Raw genomic sequence first — 24,714 nt, 5'->3', positions numbered from 1 at the left:
TCACTTTATCCACCCAAAAAATATTATTTTGTGAAATAAGTGATTATTTGTGTAAACAATACATTATTTACGTAAACAACGAATTATTTACGTAAACAATGAATTATTTACGTAAACAATGAATTGTTTAGGTAAACAATGAATGGTTTACGTAAACAAAAAATTATTTAGAATTTTTTTACATTGTTTATAAACAATTACTTATTTAGCACATGAGCTTCTAAATAATGATTATTTAGCTAAAACTGGTGAAAAAAACATGAAAAAGTATCCAAATAATTATTTGACAAACGGAATGCCATACTAGCTCCTTAACCTGTGAGCTATCGAGGATTCTGGCCTGTTGGGTGAGTGATTTTGGTTGCTGAGTAAGTTACCGAAAAATAACTAGCCCTACAAGTTTACAGAGAGAAAGAAGCAGAGGGGGGAATAAATGCAGATTCGGAACGATCTTCAGCCGAATTTGCACTGTGCTTTTCATTTTAAGTTTGATCATTAAACCCGCTTCTTTGGGTCAAAAACTTTTCCATGAGGTATATCACCTTTTTAAACGCCCACCCCCTACATTCTGATCAACAGTGTCAGGATCCCCTAAGTAGTCTTTGGTTCGTCCCGGACGATGGTATTGTATTTCAGCTTAAAAACGGTATCAATCCCTTTCACCCCATTATCCTTTCTCCCTATTTCCATTTCGCCCCAAGCATTATTGCCCCGAAGTCACTTGATTTTTGTTTATACATTGTACATGAATAAAAAGTTCCGATACAAAAGTTGTAATCAAGAATACCACCAAATGGTGACACAGAACTAAGATTGGTCTTGCACTGCCTTGGAATAGACCGACTCAGGAACTTGACGGCTGCTGCCGGTTAGCACACTTACTACAAACTGCGCATTTATCAGAAGTGATGAGCGGCAGTGAAAAGAACAAACCGCGCGACCCTGTCCGCCATAAAAAGCCGACAAACACCGCAAAGCGATTTTTCTCCTTAAAACATCGTTTGTCAGAATGGCCCGACATCATCTGGGTGGGTTGTTTTTTTTTGCCACCTGATTTGGCCTGGTAATGCGTTGCCCGCAAAGCGGCTCCCGCGCGTGTCACTATGGCTACAAGGGGTAAAGAACATTGATTGGACAGCGAAGGGAGAGCACTTACATACGATGTAAACGAGCGAGCAGACGACTTTGGTCGGATCATGCTCAGATGAAACCACAACTTCAGGCAAGCGGCAATGGACTTCAATTCACAGGGCAAAAAGGGAACATAAAAAGGGAATAAATAGACAATACTACTTGACTAAATGTTTTAACATAGAGGGGAAATCGAGACTGACGAGGATCGTGGTGTATGATTGTGTGTGTGTTTGTGTGTGTGTGTGTGTGTGTGTGTGTGTGTGTGTGTGTGTGTGTGTGTGTGTGTGTAGAGCGATTCAGAGTAAACTACAAGACCGATCTTTATGACATTTGACATGAAAGTTCCTGGGAATGATATCTCCAGACGTTTTTTTCTTTTTTTCAATAAATGTCTTTGATGACGTCATATCCGGCTTTTTGTAAAAGTTGAGGCGGCGCTGTCACACCCTCATTTTTGTAATAAAATTGATTGAAATTTTGGCCAAGCAATCTTCGACGAAGGCCGGACTTTGGTATTGCATTTCAGCTTGGTGGCTTAAAAACTAATGAGTGAGTTTGGTCATTAAAAATGAAAACTTGTAATTAAAATTATTTTTTTATTAAACGATCCAAAAACAATTTCATCTTATTCTTCGTCATTTTCTGATTCAAAAAACATATACATATGTTATATTTGGATTACAAACAAGCTCTGAAAATTAAAAATATGAAAATTATGATTAAAATTAATTTTCCGAAATCGATTTAAAAACAATTTCATCTTATTCCGTGTCGGTTCCTGATTCCAAAAACATAATAGATATGATATGTTTGGGTTAAAAACAAACTCAGTAAGCTAAAAAGAATAGACATACAGAAAAGCGTGTTATCCTGCTCAGCGCGACCACTACCGCACTATTCTGCATGGCTTGTCGATTTCACTGCCTTTGCCACGAGCGGTGGACTGACGAAACTACGAGTATGTGGTCTTGGTGAAAAAAGCAGTGCGTTCAGTTTCATTCTGTGAGTTCGACAGCTTGACTAAATGTTGTTATTTCGCCTTACGCGACTTTATTTTCTTTCTCTGTAATATAAATTAACTTACTGTAGAGAGTTTCTGTATGAAACATGAATTGTTAGAGGTTGTTTATTTATTTATTACTTACTTTTTTTTCTTTCTTTTATTCGTTCCTTTTTGTCTTTAGTTGGTTGGTTGGTTGGGGTTTTGTGTGTGTGTTTTTTTTTCCCTTTTCTTTCTTTCTTTTTTGTTGTTGTAATAAACGAACAGAATGTTTTGGGGATTTATGTGTGAAACATGTATACAGTCTGAGTCAGAGTTTTCCCCTTAAATCAGACTTGTCCAATATTTTACTGGTTAAAATGTGAAAATATTGGAAAGAAATCGTCAAGCGGTCAATCTTTCATATTCAGTATGTTACTGCGCTTAGCAGGGTGGGAGCTTTTTTTATGTCTACATCGTTGTTGTACATGTACATCCTGGAACGCCGAAGAAGAAGAGTACATGTACATCAAGCCCAATCCTGCATGCAGTGTATTTGGAACTCCTGTAGAGATTTTGCCCAACAAAAGCAATGTTCTCCTCTTCTACAGAACAGCGAATGTTTCTTCAAGGGGAGGCAAAATGCACTGTATTTTTACCGACCTTTTGCGGACAGCGAAGCGACTAACGAATGGGGGGGATCAGGGAGGGACAAGAGAGGGTCCCCTGTCACGGCGCGAGAGAAGATGAGACCTCCTGTGTAATGGAAGAGGGGGCGGGGTCGGAGGACGGGCAGATGAGAGGGTAGCGCGACAGACTCATTACCAAGGTGACGATTTGCTCAGTGTCAGTGATTAGAGAAAACAGCAGCCGCAGCACGATGTCTTTGTGGCTGTCCCCCCAACACACAGTGCCCGTCACTGCCGTCATGTCCATACAGCGCCTCACCACACTTTCCACCAGTCCGTTTTCTGTCTTAACGTCCCGCTGGACTAAGCTCCAGAGAAAATCAGTTGTAACTGCCTTCACTTGAAGAAGACATTTTTCTGTGCCGAAGAAGACGAGAAAATTGCTTTCGTTTGGCAAGGATTTCCAAATGCCGTCACTACCTTCAGTAAAAATAACAATAACTCGTGTGGCACGATGTACAAAAGAAAATCCAAAAAAAATCACGTATTTAAACCGCAAATCCGATTTCAATCAGTTGTAAATTAAAGAAAACTGAAAAACATTATTACCATGTAAATGCAACTGATGATCTCACATGCGAAGTCATGCATTTTTGGGGCACAAGTGAACAATCCTATGACGGGTTTTAAACCTTTTTCTGGATCATGGCATAACATCTGCACAAATACCTGTAACAATCCAACATTTTACTCGCACTAAGTATACCGAGTATGTTGGCAAACAATTCTGAAAGTTTTAAAGTAATCCACCAAGTCATTGCTGAAATACAGCGCTTTTTGTCATGATACCCCTCAAAATTGACGCAAAAACTCCCGTTTTTAACCGCTCATGCGATGGACACTTGCATCAGTAGGAATAGCGTAGCACACGCATAACGTAAGCTAGCTAAACAAAACAACATGTTCTGGGTAGATAATTAATTTGACTTTCTTCCCATGTGTAAAAGTTGCAAAGTTTTGCCTATTGTTATTTATAGAAATCTTTAATCCGAAAGGTGATCCAGAAAGTCACGCATGCATGGACGGCCTGGAATGGTTTAGAAAGTTTGAATGAAATGACACAGGAATTAATGCTTTAATTTGAGTGCGAAATTTGTCACAATCATTATTTGGCGAACATTATATGAAAGAGTTAGACACCACTAGACTATAAATGTCAAAACTATGTAAATGTTCATTCAGTTTTACTCTTGTTTTGAACAAGTGTGGCAAATTGAATCCACAGAGAAGTTTACGACGAAGAGTGTTAACACAAAATAAATAGAAAGAAGCACGAAGACGGGAGACAAAAGACGAAAGAGAACGTTGCTTGGAATTCTTTAAGCTTATAGCTGGCTAAAGATTTAGTGTTCGACAGCCGCTTAAAAAGAACAGCAGCACACATTGTCAGTTTTTACATGTGTTCACTTGTTGTCGCGCGTGTTTCCACACTTTCAGCGTTCTCCAATAACTCTCGTTCAGCGGGTTGGACCGCTTGTTTCGGCTTTAGTCGTTTGTTCCCTCCCGCTTTGATCCTGCATTGACATTCTCTTTCTTTGTTTTCAAGTCAAAAAACGACGTCTACGGTGAAGGGGAAAAATTGGTCGGATTCAAACAAGCTGTTTTTCGTTTCTTTCGTTTCTATAACGCCGCCCCCCCCTCACATTTGACGTGGAGTATTTGTGTGAGGTTTGTGTATAGTTTTTCTTTTCTTTTTCTGTTGACTGATGCAAATAAATCGCCTTTCTGTATTATTTTATTACGTTCTTATTTCACGGAACCGTGAGCCGAAAGAGAGTCTGAAAATTCAACATAATTTAATGACACAATTATAAGGTTTTGTTAAAAAATCATAGCAATATCAGCAATTACCCTCCAAGATGATTTCAAAAAGTGCCAATGCTTTGGCGATGTGTATGCACTCGTGACGCGAGGGAGATTGACCGAGCTGGCTCGCAAGCTGATCGATCACAGCCAGACAAGTATGGCGGTTACAAAAAAAAGGGTCGTGCGACCGTGGAGACGTTTTAGGAACAAACATCTCTGTGTGAGCGAGCACGGGGCAAGCGCGGGGAATTCACACCGAAGCCTAAAACAAGCACGACGCCTCATTAATCATGATGGCTGTAAATAGGGGCAGAAAAAGCAATGGCACAATGCGGGGGTTGGGTGTCGCCTCCACGCGGGATTTCATAGGCGTCAGGGCTGCCCCTAGCTGTTGTGCTGAACTCCTACTCTTTACAAACTCTTTGAATTACACCACAACATGTGAACAAAAAAGCTTTAACGCCTTCGTATTGTGATACACGGTGAAACACGGAAAAGACTGGTGATCGCCCTAAACGTGACCCTCCGCGGCTTGCGTGGAGGGGAGTCAACAAAGACTGTCTCACGAAATAGCACATCATCGCTAGTTTTTTTGTTTGTTTTATCCATTATTGCTTTACACGCTGGTAGTTATAAATGTCGTCATGACTCCTTATGGCAGTGACGGTGGGACTGAACTTTGAGTGTCTGTGTGTCTCTAAAGTCTACGTGTGACTGTACGTGTCTCTAAACTGTGTGTTTATACATGTGTGTGCAGACCAGTGCCCATCTACTGCCAGCGTCCTTTTGATCTGGAGCTGTCTCCTGGCAACCACCTCCCCGCCAGCAGGCTCTCCACTTCCCCAGGATCATCGGACAAGGCCAAGGACACGATACGACCTTCACACCAACAACTTCAGGTCCCGTTGCTCCTGACGTCTCGAACGGATTTCTTGGACAAAAGAGCGATCGTTCCTCCTTACACTAAGACCAGAGAATTATCGCCCTTGGATAAGCATGGCGTCCCCCTGATCACGCCAGTACGAGGCCCCGACCCCCGCAGCGTGGCGCTGTACCAGTCGTTGCTACGTCGTCACCCGGCCTACCATCACCTGCTGGAGACCTTCCTCCTCCCCCCTCTCCCGCCCCTGCTGTGCCACCCGGCCGCTGCTCTCTGCGATCCACCCTTCGGCTTTTGTACCCCTTCCGCCACTCTGCACCCTCCGGCATCACCCGCAGAAGGAGAGAAGGGCCGAGTTCCGCCCCGACCCCAGCCGCCCCAAGCCAGAGAGTCAACACGGCAACGAGTTGGCCAGGAGGCAGCGAGTGACAGCAAGGGCCCGGTCAGCGGAGGTGTCAGCGCCGAAGACCTGGTGTCGTCCATCACCCCCGTGCCGGATCCCTACCAGCAGTACGGGTACGGGCGGAAGCTGTTCCCGTGCTCGCAGTGCCGCTACACGACGGACCGCCGCAACAACCTGAAGCGCCACATGCTGACCATGCACCAGCTGTCCACCAAGCTGCTCGAGTGTTGCGGCGTGCTCTTCCGCACCAAGGCGGCGCTCAGGGAGCACGCGCTCATCTTCCACTACCACGGCTACACCTGCTTTTACTGCGGCCGCCGCTTCTGCCGCAAAGCGCTGCTCAAGCGACACCTGTCCGTGCACAACGGTCAGAAGGAGTTCATCTGCAACGTCTGCGACTACGCCACCAGCCACAAAAGCAACCTGGAGCGTCACCGCCGTGTGCACATGCGCCAGGATGACGACCCTTCCTGTTTGGACGACACACCGTCTGACGGACACAGGGACGAGGCTGGACACATGAGTGAGGACGACATCTCGGTGTGTTCTCATGACGAAGAGAACGAAGAGATCAATGTGCACAGCGACTAGATGAGTCAACACAAAAAGCCGTGCATAAGTGTGCGGTAGTGACACGGACCAAGCAGGGCGCTAGACATTCTGGGAATGAGGGTGTGCATTGGAAAGATTCTGATGGCATCACCACCACTGACGAGTGTCAAGAAAAGACTGTCTGAACACTTGCAATTCTGTCTCAAATACGAGCATGCCGATGGATTGGCCATTATCGTGTTGTCTTCAATGTTAACATTTTGTGTCTGACAATCAGAACTACAGTCTCGTTAAGTCTTTCTATCTGTGCGAGATTTTCATGTTCATGTTCGCGTCCATGCCATGCATACATACATACATTGAAGAATTCTTTTGTAAATATACTTTGCCAACACGTAAGTCTTTTACATTTAATGAAGGAGCTAGTGTTTCCCACTTCTTCCAACAGGGACGGAGTTTTAGCCCAATAAAAAAAAAATATAATGACTGAACACGCTCTACTGGACTTGGGATGAGTCTCACTGGTTGTTACTATCAAAAGCAATACAGAATCTAACCCCCCCCTCCCACCACCGCCTCACAAAGAGAAAAAAAAGATAGAAAAAGCAAGCCAAACTCCCCGGAGGGTATCCCTAGAGGCCTATGTAACAGACCTTGCCTTGCCTGGCCCTGCCCTCCAGAATCGCAATCAGCATGGCAGTGACAGGTCGCTGTATGGTCCACAATCATGACCACGCCAGGCCGAGCACTAATGACAAGATCAAATAACCAAGGGATCGGAAGTAATAATAACGCTCTAAATATAGACAACCACAGCAGGTGAGTGTTATGCGGAAACAGTCTCCTGGCACCCGAGAGAATAAGAAGCATTTATATTTTAAGCTTCTGTGCCGAGTAACATTGATCCTCTAAAATTGTGTTAATTATACCATTTTAGAAAAATGAGATGTAACTGTTTTGACCAGCCAGGACTGATTTGAGGTGACCTGCTATTTTGTTTTATTACATCAGGTATATACAACTGAGACTTAAATCTTACATTTTGAATTACAAATTAAATATATGACTTGAAATAATATAAACATTCGTCTGCTGGCTTAATGTCCATTTTATTGAAATAATTGTTATAGTCAACTTATAACTCATATTATGTTCCGTTCAGAAACGTGACAAATCTTCCCATCACCAAACTAAGTTCCACGTCCCCGGCCCGCCTCAGTCTCATAACCCCTTTCATTCCGTGACAGGGAACAACTTGCAGTCAGTTATGCAACACCTTACAAATAACAATGCCCTTCTGCATAGTCTTCATAATGGTGCACTCTAATTTGAAGTGTTATACTTGCAAGAGTAGCGCGTGAGTACCTTCACTGGTGAACACTAGTGAAGGTGTTTACCATGTGTACTACTCTTGCCAGTAGAATTATATGTACTATGTCACACTGTGTTCAAAACTGGTTACAGAAAGGGGTTTCAACAGTGGAACACTTCCGTTAAGAGCGTAGATTGTTTGCTACAGATGCCCACATATGTGTCAATATTGGTTCATATGTAAGCGCATAATTAATGTGTGTTTTTGTATGTATGTGCGTGCGTGCGTGTGTTTTTGTATGTGTGCGTGCGTGCGTGTGTTTATGTGTCAGTGTGTGTGTGAATGTGTGTGTGTGTGTGTGTGTGTGTGTGTGTGTGTGTGTGTGTGTGTGTGTGTGCACGTGCGCGAAAGTGAGGGACACAGACATACGTATTTAAAGATATTTGTAAACATACTATTTTAACAAATCACCTTCAAAAGTCGTTTATACACTTCTGTTTTGGGGTACATTTACTTTATCGTTGTGATATGGAGATCCTGACAGGCATCCCATTTCGAGGGAGACCTAGATCTGTATAAAAAGTAAAAGTTGGATGTCAAAACATCCGACGTATATGGATGTACTTCTATTATCTTTAACATTCCTGCGTTTCATGTGTGTGTGTGTGTGTGTGTGTGTGTGTGTGTGTGTGTGTGTGTGTGTGTGTGTGTGTGTGTGTGTGTGTGTGGTTGTTTGCAAGGGGAAAAAATCAATGTGAAGTAAGAGAATAAAGTAAGAACATTTCTTGACGTGTGTTTTTATATCTGTATGAACAGCAGTGTTTCTACCCCCCTTTTCTCTTCTCTCCTTCTATCTTTATTTATCTGGCAAGATTGGGCCTTCCATCAGCCGTTCTTGTCTACCAGCTTGAGTTGCGCTGTACATGTTTCAGTAAAAGCAAACAGATTTTCTTTTACAACAAACAAACAACAATAATCAGTTACAAGTGAAATCGATATCAAAACATTCGGTGAAACTGTTTGCCTACTTTCTCAAAATTGAACACACTGGATCAGTATTCGGCAAGACAAAAAAGACCTCACTGTCCGACATCCGTCGACCGCGATAGGTCCATCAAACACAATATATCCTTCATTTTTAGAAAATAAAGGAGACAATGAAACTACTTTTGTGTTTGTTTATACAATTTCAATTCCATGTAGTATATTGAACTAATTAATCAATTTTAGATATTTCAAACAGAAATGCAGTACTGCAGTCCGCACTATTTGAAACTTTTGATATTAATTTTTTTTCAAGAGATCATTATTGCGCCACGTCAGCTTTTTTATATTTAGTCAAGTTTTGACTAAATATTTTAACGTAGAGGGGGGAATCGAGACGAGGGTCGTGGTGTATGTGTGTGTGTCTGTCTGTCTGTCTGTGTGTGTGTGTAGAGCGATTCAGACCAAACTACTGGACCGATCTTTATGAAATTTTACATGAGAGTTCCTGGGATTGATATCCCCGAACGTTTATTTCATTTTTTTGATAAATGTCTTTGATGACGTCATATCCGGCTTTTCGTGAAAGTTGAGGCGGCACTGTCACGCCCTCATTTTTCAACAAAATTGGTTGAAATTTTGGTCAAGTAATCTTCGACGAAGCCCGGACTTCGGTATTGCATTTCAGCTTGGTGGCTTAAAAATTAATTAATGACTTTGGTCATTAAAAATCGGAAAATTGTAAAAAAAAATAAACATTTATAAAACGATCCAAATTTACGTTCATCTTATTCTCCATCATTTTCTGATTCCAATAACATATAAATATGTTATATTTGGATTAAAAACAAGCTCTGAAAATTAAATATATAAAAATTATTATCAAAATTAAATTGTCGAAATCAATTTAAAAACACTTTCATCTTATTCCTTGTCGGTTCCTGATTCCAAAAACATATAGATATGATATGTTTGGATTAAAAACACGCTCAGAAAGTTAAAACAAAGAGAGGTACAGAAAAGCGTGCTATCCTTCTTAGCGCAACTACTACCCCGCTCTTCTTGTCAATTTCACTGCCTTTGCCATGAGCGGTCGACTGACGATGCTACGAGTATACGGTCTTGCTGAAAAATGGCATTGCGTTCAGTTTCATTCTGTGAGTTCGACAGCTACTTGACTAAATGTTGTATTTTCGCCTTACGCGACTTGTTGGCTCACGAAGTGTAGCCTATGCGATCGTAACTTTGTCTGTCTGTGCGTGCGTGCGTATGTGCGTATGTGCGTATGTGCGTGCGTGCGTGCGTGTGTATGTCTGTGGTAGAAACTTTAACATTTCGTCATTTGAAGACGTCACATTATGGCGTAAGAGGGTTAGACGTCACGCGAAGGAATGTCTCGGTCATTGTTATTTTGAGCGGGCAGACAGACAGATCTAGATCTAGTGTCTCTCTTTCTTGCACAGTGTCACCTATGCTTACTGTGTGTGTGTGTGTGTGTGTGTGTGTGTGTATGTGTGACGGAGTGATTGAGTTTGTGTTACTGTTTGTCGATTTCTTAGTGAGCCTTGAAGGCTTCGCCTCTTGTTTTATATTTAGTCAAGTTTTGACTAAATATTTTAACGTAGAGGGGGGAATCGAGACGAGGGTCGTGGTGTTTGTGTGTGTGTCTGTCTGTCTGTCTGTCTGTGTGTGTGTTTAGAGCGATTCAGACCAAACTACTGGACCGATCTTTATGAAATGTGACATGAGAGTTCCTGGGATTGATATCCCCGAACGTTTTTTTCATTTTTTTGATAAATGTCGTTGATGACGTCATATCCGGCTTTTCGTGAAAGTTGAGGCGGCACTGTCACGCCCTCATTTTTCAACCAAATTGGTTGAAATTTTGGTCATGTAATCTTCGACGAAGCCCGGACTTCGGTATTGCATTTCAGCTTGGTGGCTTAAAAATTAATTAATGACTTTGGTCATTAAAAATCGGAAAATTGTAAAAAAAAAATAAAAATTTATAAAACGATCCAAATTTACGTTCATCTTATTCTCCATCATTTTCTGATTCCAAAAACATATAAATATGTTATATTTGGATTAAAAACAAGCTCTGAAAATTAAATATATAAAAATTATTATCAAAATTAAATTGTCGAAATCAATTTAAAAACACTTTCATCTTATTCCTTGTCGGTTCCTGATTCCAAAAACATATAGATATGATATGTTTGGATTAAAAACACGCTCAGAAAGTTAAAACAAAGAGAGGTACAGAAAAGCGTGCTATCCTTCTTAGCGCAACTACTACCCCGCTCTTCTTGTCAATTTCACTGCCTTTGCGATGAGCGGTCGACTGACGATGCTACGAGTATACGGTCTTGCTGAAAAATGGCATTGCGTTCAGTTTCATTCTGTGAGTTCGACAGCTACTTGACTAAATGTTGTATTTTCGCCTTACGCGACTTGTTTATTATTAATTTTTATTATAAGAGACGTACATGACGTTATCAAAGGCATTTATCGAAAACACACACGCACACACGCACACATACACACACACACACACACACACGCGCGCACACACACACACACACACACACACACACACACACACACATTCTTATCTCTCTTAATTCTCAAGCTAAAGCAAAACATTCAGTCGAGTATTGCCTGAATGTCACATGGTAACTAATCGATGCTCACAAATGAACGAGCATAAAATAATGCATGACCCATAGTACAAACTTGTGTTCAAGAGCGATACTTGATAGAAGACTGGTTAGTACGACTCGGAGATACATCAAATTGTACCATTCAACATGTTTCAATGGCAACTTTCAAAATCATGCACCACAGATGAAGGATACAGAGACTGACATCGAGATTTCGCCATGCAAGCTGAAGTCAAGTCAGTTGTGTAGATGTTGAAAATCTGGAGCGAACGAATAACAAGCGGTGAAATTGTGAAATCCCCTTTTTTTTTCTCAAAAATCAGGAATCGATCAGGAACCTGCTGAAACCGATGTAAGAAGTTTTGTTACAAGGTGTGGTGTGTTTGTGGTTAAGATGCATGGCATTACAAAGGCGCTTTTTTTTAACGTGCACCTGGCTTTTGGGGAAAGGAGGAGAGGCGGCCAAATCACCAGTATGTTTTGAACTTACGACTTCCCCTGATCTAGTTCAAATACCCTTATCGAAATTACGTCTTTCATCTACCAGTACAACACACTGTCAAGCACTAAACCGAGCTTGCACCAAACAACAATAGCGCAGGTTCAATTCAATCAATACAAACGGTCGAGTGCATTCACAGGGCTCTCCAAACCTGTATCTTACAGGTCCGTGCCCAAACTGTGCGCCCCAGCGTCCTGTACGCACTGGAAGCCGGGAAAAAAAACTACCAAAAACTGACAAAAGCGGGTCCCGTGACGCACTAGAAATCAGTGTCAGAAAATTTTATTTCAGAGCTGTACCAACGCAAATTGACAGGAGTTAATCTAATCGATACTACCATAATATTTTGCGAAGGGCTCGCCGGATTACATTGACATGAGCGCTCCAGGGATCATGTTTCGGCGAAGGATGTTCTTTCTGAAAACAAGAAACCGCTACAGTTCCATTAAAGGCACAGTAAGCCTCCCGTAAACCATCACAGATACTGTCAGGCTTTTACACACAGTACAAACACCGTTTCATTTAAACACTCACCGCTTGAGAACATCCTAGGTGCCCTCCGTAAAGAGCGAGCAATTTTCAAAGAATTTATTATTTGTGTGGTTTATCTTACCCCTGAGCCATCGTGAACCCTCGTGATCCAGTTTCCTTTTTTCACAATGTAGTCGTCAGTTTGTAATTTGAATGCGACTCGCTGTAAGCTTATCTGCAATAGCACGTTATTATGTACCTCTGAATCTAAACGAAACAAATGGTTGTGATTCACAAGAACTCTAGCGATGGCTTTTGACTGTTCAGAGGAACTGGCGATAGGCATAAACCGTCGTCTGCTGCGAGAACCACGACCTTGCGTGACCCTGCTTCCGGGCTTTTCTTTTTTCAAACTTTCAAACCTTCGAATTGTACTGATTTTGTCTTGATGAAAAAAGAATTCTTTTATGATTTAAGAATGTTTGTGTAACAAGCTGTCAATTTATTATTTAGATTTTAAAAGTTAGGTCTAGCACCAAAACGCACCACGGTCCGATTGTCTCTGGCACTCTCTCCGCAAAATTAATTATTTGAAAATGTCTCGCTCTTTACGTGGGGCATCTAGGATGTTCCCGTTCGGTGAGCGTTCAAATGGAAGGGTGTTTGTACTGTGTGTAAAAGCCTGACAGTATCTGTGATGGTTTACGGGAGGCGTACTGTGCCTTTAAGGCGGAGCGTCTGTGGGGAGCCCTGTGTCATGCTGCTGAACGTCAACCTGCACTGATTTGACCTGAGAATGGTCCACTCCTTTCCGCACAGCACTGATTCGACTATTTAGGATAAAGACATCCCACAAACATTCCTGTTTTCTATAGAAAAACAAGGGTGATGTCAATTAATGGGAAAAATTATAAAATTAACAAATGCAACTGGATTTCTTGTCAAGAGAAAGTAATTAAGAAAGAATATCAAACGAATAAAATTGCCGCTTGTCAAATATATAAATTCTTATTTCTGTGTATAAATACAAGCAATAAACGACGCTTTGTTTTGCTTTCCATTAACACCAACAGTAAGTGGTTGAGATAGCAGCAACCAATCCCAGATCACTTACAGGCACGTGCTGCTGGCTGCACGCGCCATGAAAATACCGACGTCACGATTCGTCAATTTGCCCTCGGGGCTATCGGGGTTCCAGATCAAGCGTCGTCACGCTAGTTGCCTCCCTTCTTGTTCACGGTGAGTACCCCTGAACAAGAGGTAAACTACGCCATGACTTTGATAGATAAAAACATTTAAGCTATTATTTGGTCTCGGCTGCTTAGTTCCGCGTGTGCCGCGGAAGTTGATGAGATTAAGCGAAAGTTAGGAAGCGCGGCTATCGGCGTGTTCATCACTCGTGGGGTCACGTGTCACCGCCACGAGCAGGGCTTGGCGTGATTGCTGATAACTCTATTACGGCCTGCTGGATCACACATAACGTCTTCATTCGTACACACCCACGTCATTTGACCAAGTTTATCTGACAATTAGCACTGTCATTATAACGAGGACGATGAATGTCAGGTTTAACTGAGCGGCACGCAACTCATCTCTCTCAGTCTCTCTCTCTCTCTCTCTCTCTCTCTCTCTCTCTCTCTCTCTCTCTCTCTCTCTCTCTCTCTCTCTCTCTCTCTCCTCTCTCTCTCTCTCTCTCTCTCTCTCTCTCTCTCTCTCTCTCTCTCTCTCTTATTATTATTATTTTTTAATGCATACATACAATAATCACGGATGATTGTTCGACCATCTGGGACTCTGCCAGTGCAAATATGTTAAAACCACTGTATCCATAGTCTACACAGACGAGCACTGAAATCAATTCTATTAAAACATCCAGTCTTGTTTTAGACGATTATAAGAAATTTAAGATTTTGCCCTTAAAAGAAAGATTTAAATCAAATAAATCCTCTCCGGCCATGCACCGCGCGCTTTCACTACAAAATGTAAAGCCAAACCAAACCGAAAATTCAATGTCCCCATTCCACGGATAGATCTCTTTAAATCAAGTTTAGCTTATTCTGGCAGCGTTTTGTGGAATTCTCTCCCGGAATCAGTTGGAGTCTCAATACTTTCAAAAAACACCTCTCATTACTGTCAAATTACGAAAAGTCAACAGTGATGGAAGACTTCGTTCTGATTATCATATTTGTCCATACAGCAAGCATCATTGTTTCATCATTATTAAAACTCAATATTATAACACATTCACATTTAAACATTTTTAAATGTTTATTAAACATGTTCTGTACATTCCCAATGTTGATAATTACGTATGAATTCAAGTAAAGCCTTTAACGTGTATATAGTTCCTGTGAATAGTTTTTCTGCCTTTTACTTCAATGTTTATCTTTTGTAAATGTTTAACGTGTGTATAGATATATATGTATATATAATATTAGAGTAGTCCCTCTCTGGGCGAGGGCTGGTTGAAAAGAAGCTCGTTTGTATTGCTTATGCCACACCCTCGTAAAATAAAATTTGATTTGATTTCTCTCTCTCTCTCTCTCTCTCTCTCTCTCTCTCTCTCTCTCTCTCTCTCTCAAACACTTTTGATACAGATAACACACTTATCTGAGAAATAGTCGATTTCCGGAAAAAAAACAGGGGAGGTAAGAAGTACCGGAAAATTAGGATTGCGCCGCTTAAGGCGTAAGGGTCACCCAGATTGTCGGACCAAAACTGTTATTTTTTTATTCAGTCACTTGCAATCAATGAATTGGCTTGATGTTTGGTTGTTTTCTTCAAAAATCATTATATTTTCAGAAAACATCAAGTTTGAATGTCTAAATTAAGTAGAACAACTGAAAAAATTAGTTAGTTCGTAAACAAATGGGCAAAAGAAACCTGCAAAAATGCTAATTTTGCATTTTTCAATGCACTCTTGGGAAAAAAGTGTGTGTCCAATTGAAAAATAAATTGGCACTCATATTTAAAGCATCATTACCTACATTATGTTCTAAAAGCTTTCTGTTTTGTTGCACATTTTGCTTTTAGTAGCATTAGCAAAAGAATACTATAATTCTATATATTATGATATATCACACAATCAACAACATTTTATTTTTCTGATTATCAGCTTCATTTTAGAACAAAATATAGCCAGTCAAGTGAACATTTGATGTGCAAAGTTTCAATGGAATAGGTGAATATTTAAAACAGTTGATCATGCAGACAGTGTAGTACTGTGTTGTTGCTGTAAAGGCGTGTATGACGGCTAACAAACTACAGCTAAACGACTCGAAAACTGAATCCATGCTTGTCAGGTCCCAGTACAGATCTTTCCCTGAACTGAAATTCTTTGCCTCAGTTCTAGCATTCATGTCGGCGATAGCGACGTCAACTTTGTCTCTTCTGTGACTAATCTTGGCGTTACCTTCGACCACTTCCTCAACCTTTCCCAGCACGTCCAAAACATCCGCACAATTGCGTACAGTAGGCTAACTTAAGGAAAATCAGTTCTATCCGCCACTATCTTACCCCCCAAGCCGCTCAAACTCTAGCCTGTTCTCTAGTTCTATCCAGAATAGACTATTGCAACAGCCTGTTCTATGGCTGTGATCAAAAACTTGTCGAGTCACTCCAAAAGGTACAAAACTCTGCCGCCAAATTGATATATCGTTCTAAGAAGTTTGATCATGTCACACCACTTCTTCGTTCCCTTCATTGGCTTCCCGTGTCCGCTCGTAGCCTATCAGATACAAGCTTGCTTAGTATCTGTTTCTCTGCCAAAGTTTGAAGATGGCCCTAAATACCTCAAGGAACTGCTCGTCACATATGACAATCCCTCTGACTACAACCTCCGCTCACGCGCTGACAGTCGCAAACTGGAAACTCTCGAGCGAAGCTTGCCTTCTTTTGGAGATCGCTCGTTTGCTTCTGCGGCTGCCATTGTCTGGAATTCTCTCCCTTCCTCCGTTCGCCATTCTGCTTCTAAGGACTCTTTCCGCAGTTCCCTTAACGCACCTTTTTCGCGAATCCTTGTAAATTGTCCTTGCCATCTTTATAGACTGTTAGAGGTGAAGTTAGATTCGTTGTTTGAGTGTGTCTTTTTTGTATAGTTGCTTCAGCTTTAATTGAGCCATAGGGTTGTGTATGATATTTGCATTTAGTCTTTCTTTTTCTTGCTGAGTGTATGTACAGTCTGGAGAGGAGACGGACATGGTGTGAGCTTGTCCAGGGGGGTATATGAACATCTCAGTGGCAGGGGGATGGAAGCACTTGCTAATGAGTAGGAGTGTGTATGCGCGTGGTGTGCACGAGGATGTATGCACGTGAGTGATATTTGTAAATGTGTATTATGATAATATCATCTTTGTATTTATATTATTGAAATTGTTATATCTCGATGTACAGCGCTAAGAGCATAGTTAAATTTGTGAAGCGGCGCTATATAAGCTATCTTTATTATTATTATTATTAGTGTAGCTGCTCTGTGATTTCGCGCAAACTTTCACCACATAAAACAGCAAACAGTTCAACATCTATCAGTCTATGTCCCTTAGGGGGGGGGTCATCAAGAAATCAGAATCAAAACTATCTTCACTTGAGCTACTGTCTGATTCATCATCTGTGTCAGACTGTTCTGAGCAGTTTTTGGAATCAAATTCATCATCAGAACCGATAATTTCATTCAACAGACCCTTGATTAAAGTGATTTTTAATTCCCACCAACCTACTTTGAGCACTTATTGCAAGAAAACTATGTATGCTAGAGACAAAATGTAAACTGCACATGAAAATAGAGATATTTTTCTAGCTTTTGGCAACATCATAATTTAGTATATCTGAAAAACGATTTTTTTCCAAATTCTGGGTGACCCTTACGCCTTAAAACCCGGGCAAGGCATGGCGGCTTCACGTTCACTGGCAGAGCTACAGAAGTTTTTGATTCAAAGAGGAGTTATTGTGTCCGGAAGAAAAAAACATGATTTAGTAGAATTGTGCCAATTTGCTAAAGAAGTGTCTCTGGAAGTGGACCCAGATGGATTGATGGAAGACCGATGGGAAGTGATCGAAGCGAAACGGACTGACGGCGAGGTTCGCCACTTTCAACTTTGATCTCGGGAGGTGCCGACTTATCTGTTCTACCCGAGTTCCATTACTTGAATGCAATCTCGTACATGATTAAGAACCAATGCTTGTTTGGAAGCGTGAGGGATCCTCACAAATCTGAAGGTTTTTCTATGATGAGGGACGGCTTTGTTAAGACCATAGAGGTAGTCTGCTTCGACACGCCTGGCAGTTTCGCAGTAAAACTGAAAGCACAAGACAAGTGAGACCACGCACCAGGGAAAAAGATCCAGTTAGTGGAGCTGCGTTCTACTACCCGGGGGCGATTTTGACGTCAGTTGATTCTGACAAAAGGAGTTGTGTCCTGTCAGCCTAATGTATTTGCAAAGGCGGGTAAGTTGATTTCAAATGTGTACTTTTCTGTGAGTGTGACTATTGCTTTTTTTCATCATCTGGCTAGTCACTGGCTTTGGAAAATTAAAATGTATCATTTTTCTTCTAAGTCTGTATTCTGTTGGTTATACGTTTGTTGTTGTCAGTTTTCCCTCTGCGCATGCAAGTCCGTTTATATTTTTGATTTCTGATGACAAAATGACACACACACACACGCATGCCTAAGAAATACACACACAATAAACAAGAAAGAAATACACACACAATAAACAAGAAAGAAATACACACACAATAAACAAGAAAGTAAGACACACACAATAAACAAGAAAGAAAGACACACACAATAAACAAGAAAGAAATACACACACAATAAGAAAGAAATACACACACAATAAACAAGAAAGAAAGACACAAGATCAAGCAAATATTCCATTATTCTTTTTATAAAACATTGCAATTTGCATAGAAAATGACAGATGTAATGTACTGTCCTTTGTATTGATTGTTCCAGGATTGATGGATGCTGCCCTCATGTCCTTGCATGTGACATCAGGACCATGTTTTGGGTGCGTCGTGCCACAGCACCTCAGGTTCCCAGCCAGCTTACAGACATCACAATATCAAGCAGGAATGACCTGATGTGAGTACGAATATAACTGTTACTAGTTAACCATGACAGGTGGGTTATTCTTCGGAGCTGTGTACCACTACCAGGGTAAACCATGTTAGGAAGTTGAAATTTCTTTACTTAACTGAGAAAATGTAACCAGAAATTGTTCGGTCGAGGCCAAAATGTCTGACACCACGACCTCCTCTTCTGCACTTAATGTATTTGTGTGTCCACATTTGTTACAGTCAAATGTTTGTTCCTCTACAGCCACTGTTGTACTTGCAGGGGTGAGGTCTTGTTCTTTATGTTTCTCACTGTCAGTACGGTCACTTTCAGGGATGCCATCCAGCTCGGAGGTGACATCATGGTGTGCTGTTCCTGGAGGTGTGGCAGCTATACTGCCGTTTGATGGGCAACTTTCCTGTAACAGAAATATGCCAATACAAATTTAGACAGTATTATTTATTTCCATTGTAAAGTAACATTATTTTTACTGCATTCTGTAAGTTATTTTTTTCTGTTTTACAAGAACCCCACGACCCGTTGAGGAGGTGTACAAGCCCGTACCGGTAACCATGATGCCCCCAGTGGAGACAATTCTTCAGGATATTAAGGAGCACCTGCCTGGCTCTGTCTTCCTACATGCCTAGGACGAGCAGCCCCAGGAACCTCCTTTCACAGCACCACCACTCACAGTGCTTGCACCTCTTGAGTGGATAGAGGATTTCAAACAAATTCACTCCTGTGAGGGTTTTGGCTGTCAAGACCAAGAGGATTGTGCGCAACATTTTCTGGATAGAATTTCCTGGGCAACAGAGGAACAACATATCATAGAAGAGCAAACTTGTGGCCAGCGAAAAAACAAGAACTGGCACAGCATGAGGAAAGGACTCCTCACAGCATCAAACATTTGGAAAATTTGCCGCTCAACTAACCAAGGCAAAACAGCCGAAAGACTGATTGAAAACTATGGTAGCGAAAAAGAAGACGCAAGAGTGCCCGAAGCAATCAGGTTCGGGCAAGATAACGAAGACAGAGCCCTGACGCTGTTCACGCGTTCCCACAGATATATAGGCACAGGCAGTGTTCAGTGCGACAACCAGGGCTTGTCGTCTCTTGGAGCCATACCTAGCTGCCAGCCCAGACGCAGTTGTTGACTGCAAGCACCAAAACTGTGGGAAGTTTTTGGTTGAGGTGAAGTGTCTGTACAAACACAGAAACTTTCATCCGAAGCTGGCTATTAAAGAACGTGATTTTGCAGAGCGTGGAGCAGATGGACAATTGAGCGTAAAGCAGGAACATGCGTACTACTACCAAATGCAATGTCAGATGGCTGTGACTGGCATTCACAAGTGTCATCTATGTGTCTATACAAAAAAAGGAATAGAGTCCATCGAGGTGCCTTTTGATCCCATCTTTTGGGACAATATCAGCAAGAGACTGAGTTTGTTTTGGAAAACACACATGTTTCCAAAGCTTTTGCAAATTGTAAACAAATAACTCTCCCCCGCTCACTTTGTTCATGCTTTACACTCAATTGTCCATCTGCTCGACCCTATGCACAGATTCCGCCGCAGTAATATTCCCAAACACAAGTCTTCCAGGGATCGCGTTTACCGGTAATTTTCGGTATTTTACCGGTTAAGATTCGCCAATACCGGAAAAAATAGTGGATGTCGGTCAGACGTACCGATTGTTATTTAGTTTGACAGGTAAAAAAAAAGTAGTAATTACAAAAATCGTTTGTCAGTACGAGGGAGAGAGAGAGAGAGAGAGAGAGAGAGAGAGAGAGAGAGAGAGAGAGAGAGAGAGAGAGAGAGAGAGAGAGAGAGAGAGAGAGAGAGAGATTTGGATGGCTTGTTGTGACAGCGCTACAATGTTGCGATTATGTCTCCATTGATGACACTTGATGTCAAGGTGTCAAACATGACGTCAAAAATCAGACATCATACTTTTCGCGCCATTTCTTTCGGTTCCCGGTCCATCGTAAAATCTTTCAGTTTATGTTATAAGGGACGGCGTCTAACTATAGCCGACATAGCATCATACCGGGAAATCACGTACTCACACCAGCTTAGATCTTTGTCTACATACAGTTGATTATTGTGAGGCGAGTCGATTGCGATGAAGAAGCAACGATCTTTACTGTCTTTTCTACCCCCAAGAGGTGAGAAAAGGCCTTTGAATGAAGGAACTGAAAGTGAAAGTACTTCACGGCCTAGTAGCCTACATCTGCAGAGCCCGAGTCTCAAGCGGCGGCAAAGAAACCAACATCGGCATCTTCCACTGACTGTCAAACGATTTCAGGAAAAATGGTGCAAAGAGTTTCTGTGGTTGCGGACAGAGGGGGAGGGGGAGAACTTTCTCATGTTTTGTGAAGACTGCAAAAAAACACGTCAAAAAAATGGTTACACAAGAGGTTGTCGAAATTTTCAACATTCATCTCTCGAAGACCATTCAAAATCGCTAAGTCATAGAAATGCTGTTGGCTCTGCGCGTGAAAACTTTTTGACAACAAAGACTAGGCGAAAGTGAAACTGTAACAGTAAGTAACTAGTGAGTAAGTCTTCCAGTGGCGTGATTACTATTTGCTTTCCTATTTTATTTCGGAAGTCTCTCTCTCTCTCTCTCTCTCTCTCTCTCTCTCTCTCTCTCACAGCGGCTGCTGATGTGTCACTGTTAAGTTGTGCGACAGTTGCTTTGAGGGGAGGGGGGGGGGGGGGGGGGGGGGGAAACGTCCGCATATCACTGACATTGATTTAATGTATTGTAAGTCATTGTTTCTTTTACTGGTTGCCTTGGCAAGCTTACCGATTTTCGTGAGAGCCTTGTAGCCAGTTCATGACGTCATACCGGTTTGAAAAATACCTAGCGCGATCACTGGTCTTCATATCTGTGACAATATTTTCTCATTTTCACATTAATTGGAACAAAATGTTCCATTTTAGGTATGGCTCGAAATTTGAGACTACAAGCCCTGGCTGTCGCACTGAACACTGCCTGTGTGACAACACACATGAGGGAGGTTTTAGAATTAGTATTTGAGCATTCAGCCATTCTATATGAGCAATATAAATGCTGTGTTTGGTATTCCTTGCGGACCATGATATAAATTCTTCAAGTTGTTACACTCCTGATTGTATTTAGGTTTTAATTCAATCTGCTAGTTTGTCTGTATGTACTTAAAATAAAATTATGCACAAGTTCTGAATACTTTACCTGTGCAATGTCATTTGCAGAATCTCTGACAGTCGGTGATGTTTGTTCTGTAAGCTCCGAGGCATTTTTGTCATGTTCACCATTCACCTGAAAATAAATAATGTTATTTCAATTAAAACAAGTCTTCTCTTGATATTGTCAACACTGCTGTGGACGTGAAATTTTGTGATGAATAAGGAAGATTTGAAGAATTAAAAACATGTGGTATACCGCCAGCACTAATCATACACACATGCACATACACACAAAAGAAAATTAAATAACAAAAAGGTAAATAAAGAAGTAACATTACAAAGCAAAAGTGCTCCAGCATTTCCAGACAACTTCAAAATTGCAAAGATTGCATGCGTTACATCTGTCACTTTCTGTGTGATTTTGTAGAACTGAGAAGGGCTAGGAAATAAATGAGTGCACATTTTAATGTGCAGTGTCAACTGCATGTAATTCTCAGATTACTCTCATCACAAAATCCAAATGGTCCTGAAAGGGTAAACACTAAATGGTTCAAACAAGAACAACAAACAAACAAGTCAAATGAACATTGACTTTTGTTAAGTATCCTACCTGTCAAAGATAACTTGCATGCAGTCAGTGATAACTTGCATGCAGTCGGTGATAACTTACATGCAGTCAGTGATAACTTGCATGCAGTCGGTGATAACTTGCATGCAGTCGGTGAAGTTTGTTCTGTAAGCTCCCAGACTTTTCTGTCATCATCACCATTCACCTGAAAAAAAAATTTTTGTTTCAATGAAAACAAGTCTTTTCTCGATATTGACTATTGTCAACACTACTGTGAACGATAAATTTCGTGATGAATGAGAAAGATTTGAACAACTAAAAACCTGTGGTATACAGCCAGCACTAACCATACACACCTGCACATACACATAACAAATGTGAACAAAGGTTAAAAGAATAAATAATCTCAATAAATTGTATACCCCCAAAGAAGCAAGAATTCGTGCGGCTGTAAGTTTCCGAATCTTGGGGGGTGGGGGCTGAGAACGCTTCAAGGATTTGGTTGATCATTTTCTGATGTACCTGCACTCAATGGGTCAGGGTTCTCCTCACATGGCCATCCAGCTTTAAAATGCTGCAATATAAAAAGGGGTCATTAAAAAAACCCAGTGGAGGCATTTATAATATATCTGTCACATATTATAATTTATAGTCCTGAAAATAATGTAGACTGCTATTCTTAACAGCCCATCAGAATAAGGCTTAGAAAACTCAAAGTGCAATATTTAATTTATACTGTCACTCAGTACAAAATTAGTATCATACAGTGAGCAAGTTATTGCTTCATCTTCCTTTTATCAACATTTTCTCTCTGTGATTTCGTTAAACTGAGCAGGAGATAACTGAGTGCACATTTAACTGGGCAGTGTCAACTGCATGTAATTCTCAGATTACTCCCATCACAACATGCAAATGGTCATGACAAGGTAAATGGTTCAAACAAGAACAACAAACAAACAAATGAACATTGACCTTCGCTTAGTGTATGTCTTACTCTTAGATAACTTGCATGAATGTGTGGTGTGATTCTGCTGCTCACTTCAACTTTCATTTTCTTAGTGACAGCTCGAAACGATTTTGAAGAAGACTAATAACTAGAATATTAGATTTAAACACGCACAATAAGCTAGTCACTTACTTGTGTGCAGACATAAGTCCAGTCTTTGATCTTGTTGATGTTGAGTTGACTGTGGGGTCGACCACATGCTTTGATCCAGCGCAGGCATCGTTCGCGATTCCACACTTTCGTGGGTTTTACAAGCGGTACAAAGCGTACACCTGGGGATCGACTGATCAGGATATTTGGAATCTGAAGTGCATGTTCCCCATGCACAACGTGTATGGCCCATAACGTTCAGCAAATGGACGAATTCGATCTAAAACACCCACAACAATGTGTTTATGCCAACTTGGCAGCCATTTTCCTTTGGCCCGTTGAAAGGCGGCGCAACTCGTACGCAGACACTATTTTGAAACACGGTTGCTTCCCTTGTTTTTTCCGAATATCGTCTATTGTCAAATGATTGCCTCGCCTGTGTCTTCCAAGCAAGTTCCTTGGACAATTTCTCAGATAAGTTTATTATCTGTGTCAAAGGTGTTTGTCCACTCAAAAGACCGCTGGGTCGAACTACGGTTGTCATTGAATGTAACGTTTTGTTTTGTCATAAATTACACGTTCCAATAACAAACCATTGTTTTTTGTTTTTGAAAATTTTAATTCAAAAAAGGTCACATCATGTACTGTCACCACGTGAAATTTTGTGACGCTCCGTTGTTTAGTTTGGACGCAGCGAAGTTTTGCGCGACGCTCAAAATTTCAGTTTGTAGTTTGTTGACCTCGAGTATTCATCACTTTTGTCACCTCTGTAAGTGACTTGTAACAAAAATAAGTCAAAATGCCACTGGATTGTGAGCTCTGAATGTACATGAAGTTCAACATGACCTACTGTGGGTATGTGTCCAAGAAGAGGGAAGGTCCCGTTTGGTGAGCGTTCACTAAATGGAAGGGTGTTTGTACTGTGTGTAAAAGCCTGACAGTACTATCTGTGATGGCTTACTGTCCGGGGGTGATTTCCGGTATTGAATATTCATAACAGCCGTCCAGCACCAAAACGAGGCGCCATTGTTGTAGAGGAGCAAGTCCACGAAAATAAATTCTTTGAACATTTCTCACGCTCGACAGAAAGCAGCCAGGATGTTCCCGTTCGGTGAGCGTTCAAATCGGGAAGTATGCTTGTACTGTATGTAGACGCTCAGTCGGGGAGCTCTGTGATGGTTTACGGGAGGCTTACTGTGCCTTTAAGTTTTAAAAGTTAGGCGGTCTAGTGCCAAAACGCACCACGGTCCGATTGTCTCTGACACAATCCGCAAAATTAATTCTTTGAAAATTGCTCGCAGGGCTCTTTACGTGGGGCACCTAGGATGTTCCTGTTCAGTGGTGAGCGTTCAAACATGATGGAAGGGTGTTTGTACTGTGTGTAAAAGCCTGACCGAGTATCTGTGATGGTTTACGGGAGGCTTACTGTGCCTTTAACGTTCACTGAAAC

At 41.4% G+C, this 24,714-nt stretch overlaps 1 protein-coding gene and 1 long non-coding RNA gene across 3 annotated transcripts in view; one reads left to right on the top strand and one right to left on the bottom strand.

Annotated features, from left to right (window-relative positions):
* The window catches only part of LOC138983668 (uncharacterized), a 20,117-nt gene extending 11,284 nt beyond the window's left edge, over window positions 1-8,833 (top strand). The window contains exon 2 of the mRNA XM_070356950.1: window positions 5,366-8,833. Within this exon, the coding sequence (XP_070213051.1) occupies window positions 5,366-6,482 (1,117 nt within the window). The 3' untranslated portion in view covers window positions 6,483-8,833. The remainder of the gene's footprint in view (window positions 1-5,365) is intronic.
* Window positions 8,834-18,240: 9,407 nt separating this feature from the next.
* On the bottom strand, window positions 18,241-23,626 carry LOC138983667 (uncharacterized). 2 transcript variants are annotated; one of them, XR_011461222.1, is made up of 5 exons: window positions 23,307-23,626; window positions 22,591-22,742; window positions 22,211-22,373; window positions 21,647-21,733; window positions 18,241-18,848 (listed from the first exon to the last, which is right to left on the bottom strand). It is a non-coding gene; the product is annotated as an uncharacterized lncRNA (long non-coding RNA). The 2 variants fall into 2 exon arrangements; XR_011461221.1 differs by having other exon boundaries at window positions 22,691-22,742; window positions 23,307-23,625.
* Window positions 23,627-24,714: the final 1,088 nt, after the last annotated feature.

The sequence above is a fragment of the Littorina saxatilis genome, linkage group LG13 (genome assembly GCF_037325665.1).
Source record: "Littorina saxatilis isolate snail1 linkage group LG13, US_GU_Lsax_2.0, whole genome shotgun sequence".
Lineage (NCBI taxonomy): Eukaryota > Metazoa > Mollusca > Gastropoda > Littorinimorpha > Littorinidae > Littorina > Littorina saxatilis.
Note: the sequence above shows the minus strand (reverse complement) of the source record. Positions and strands in the feature narration are given on the sequence as shown.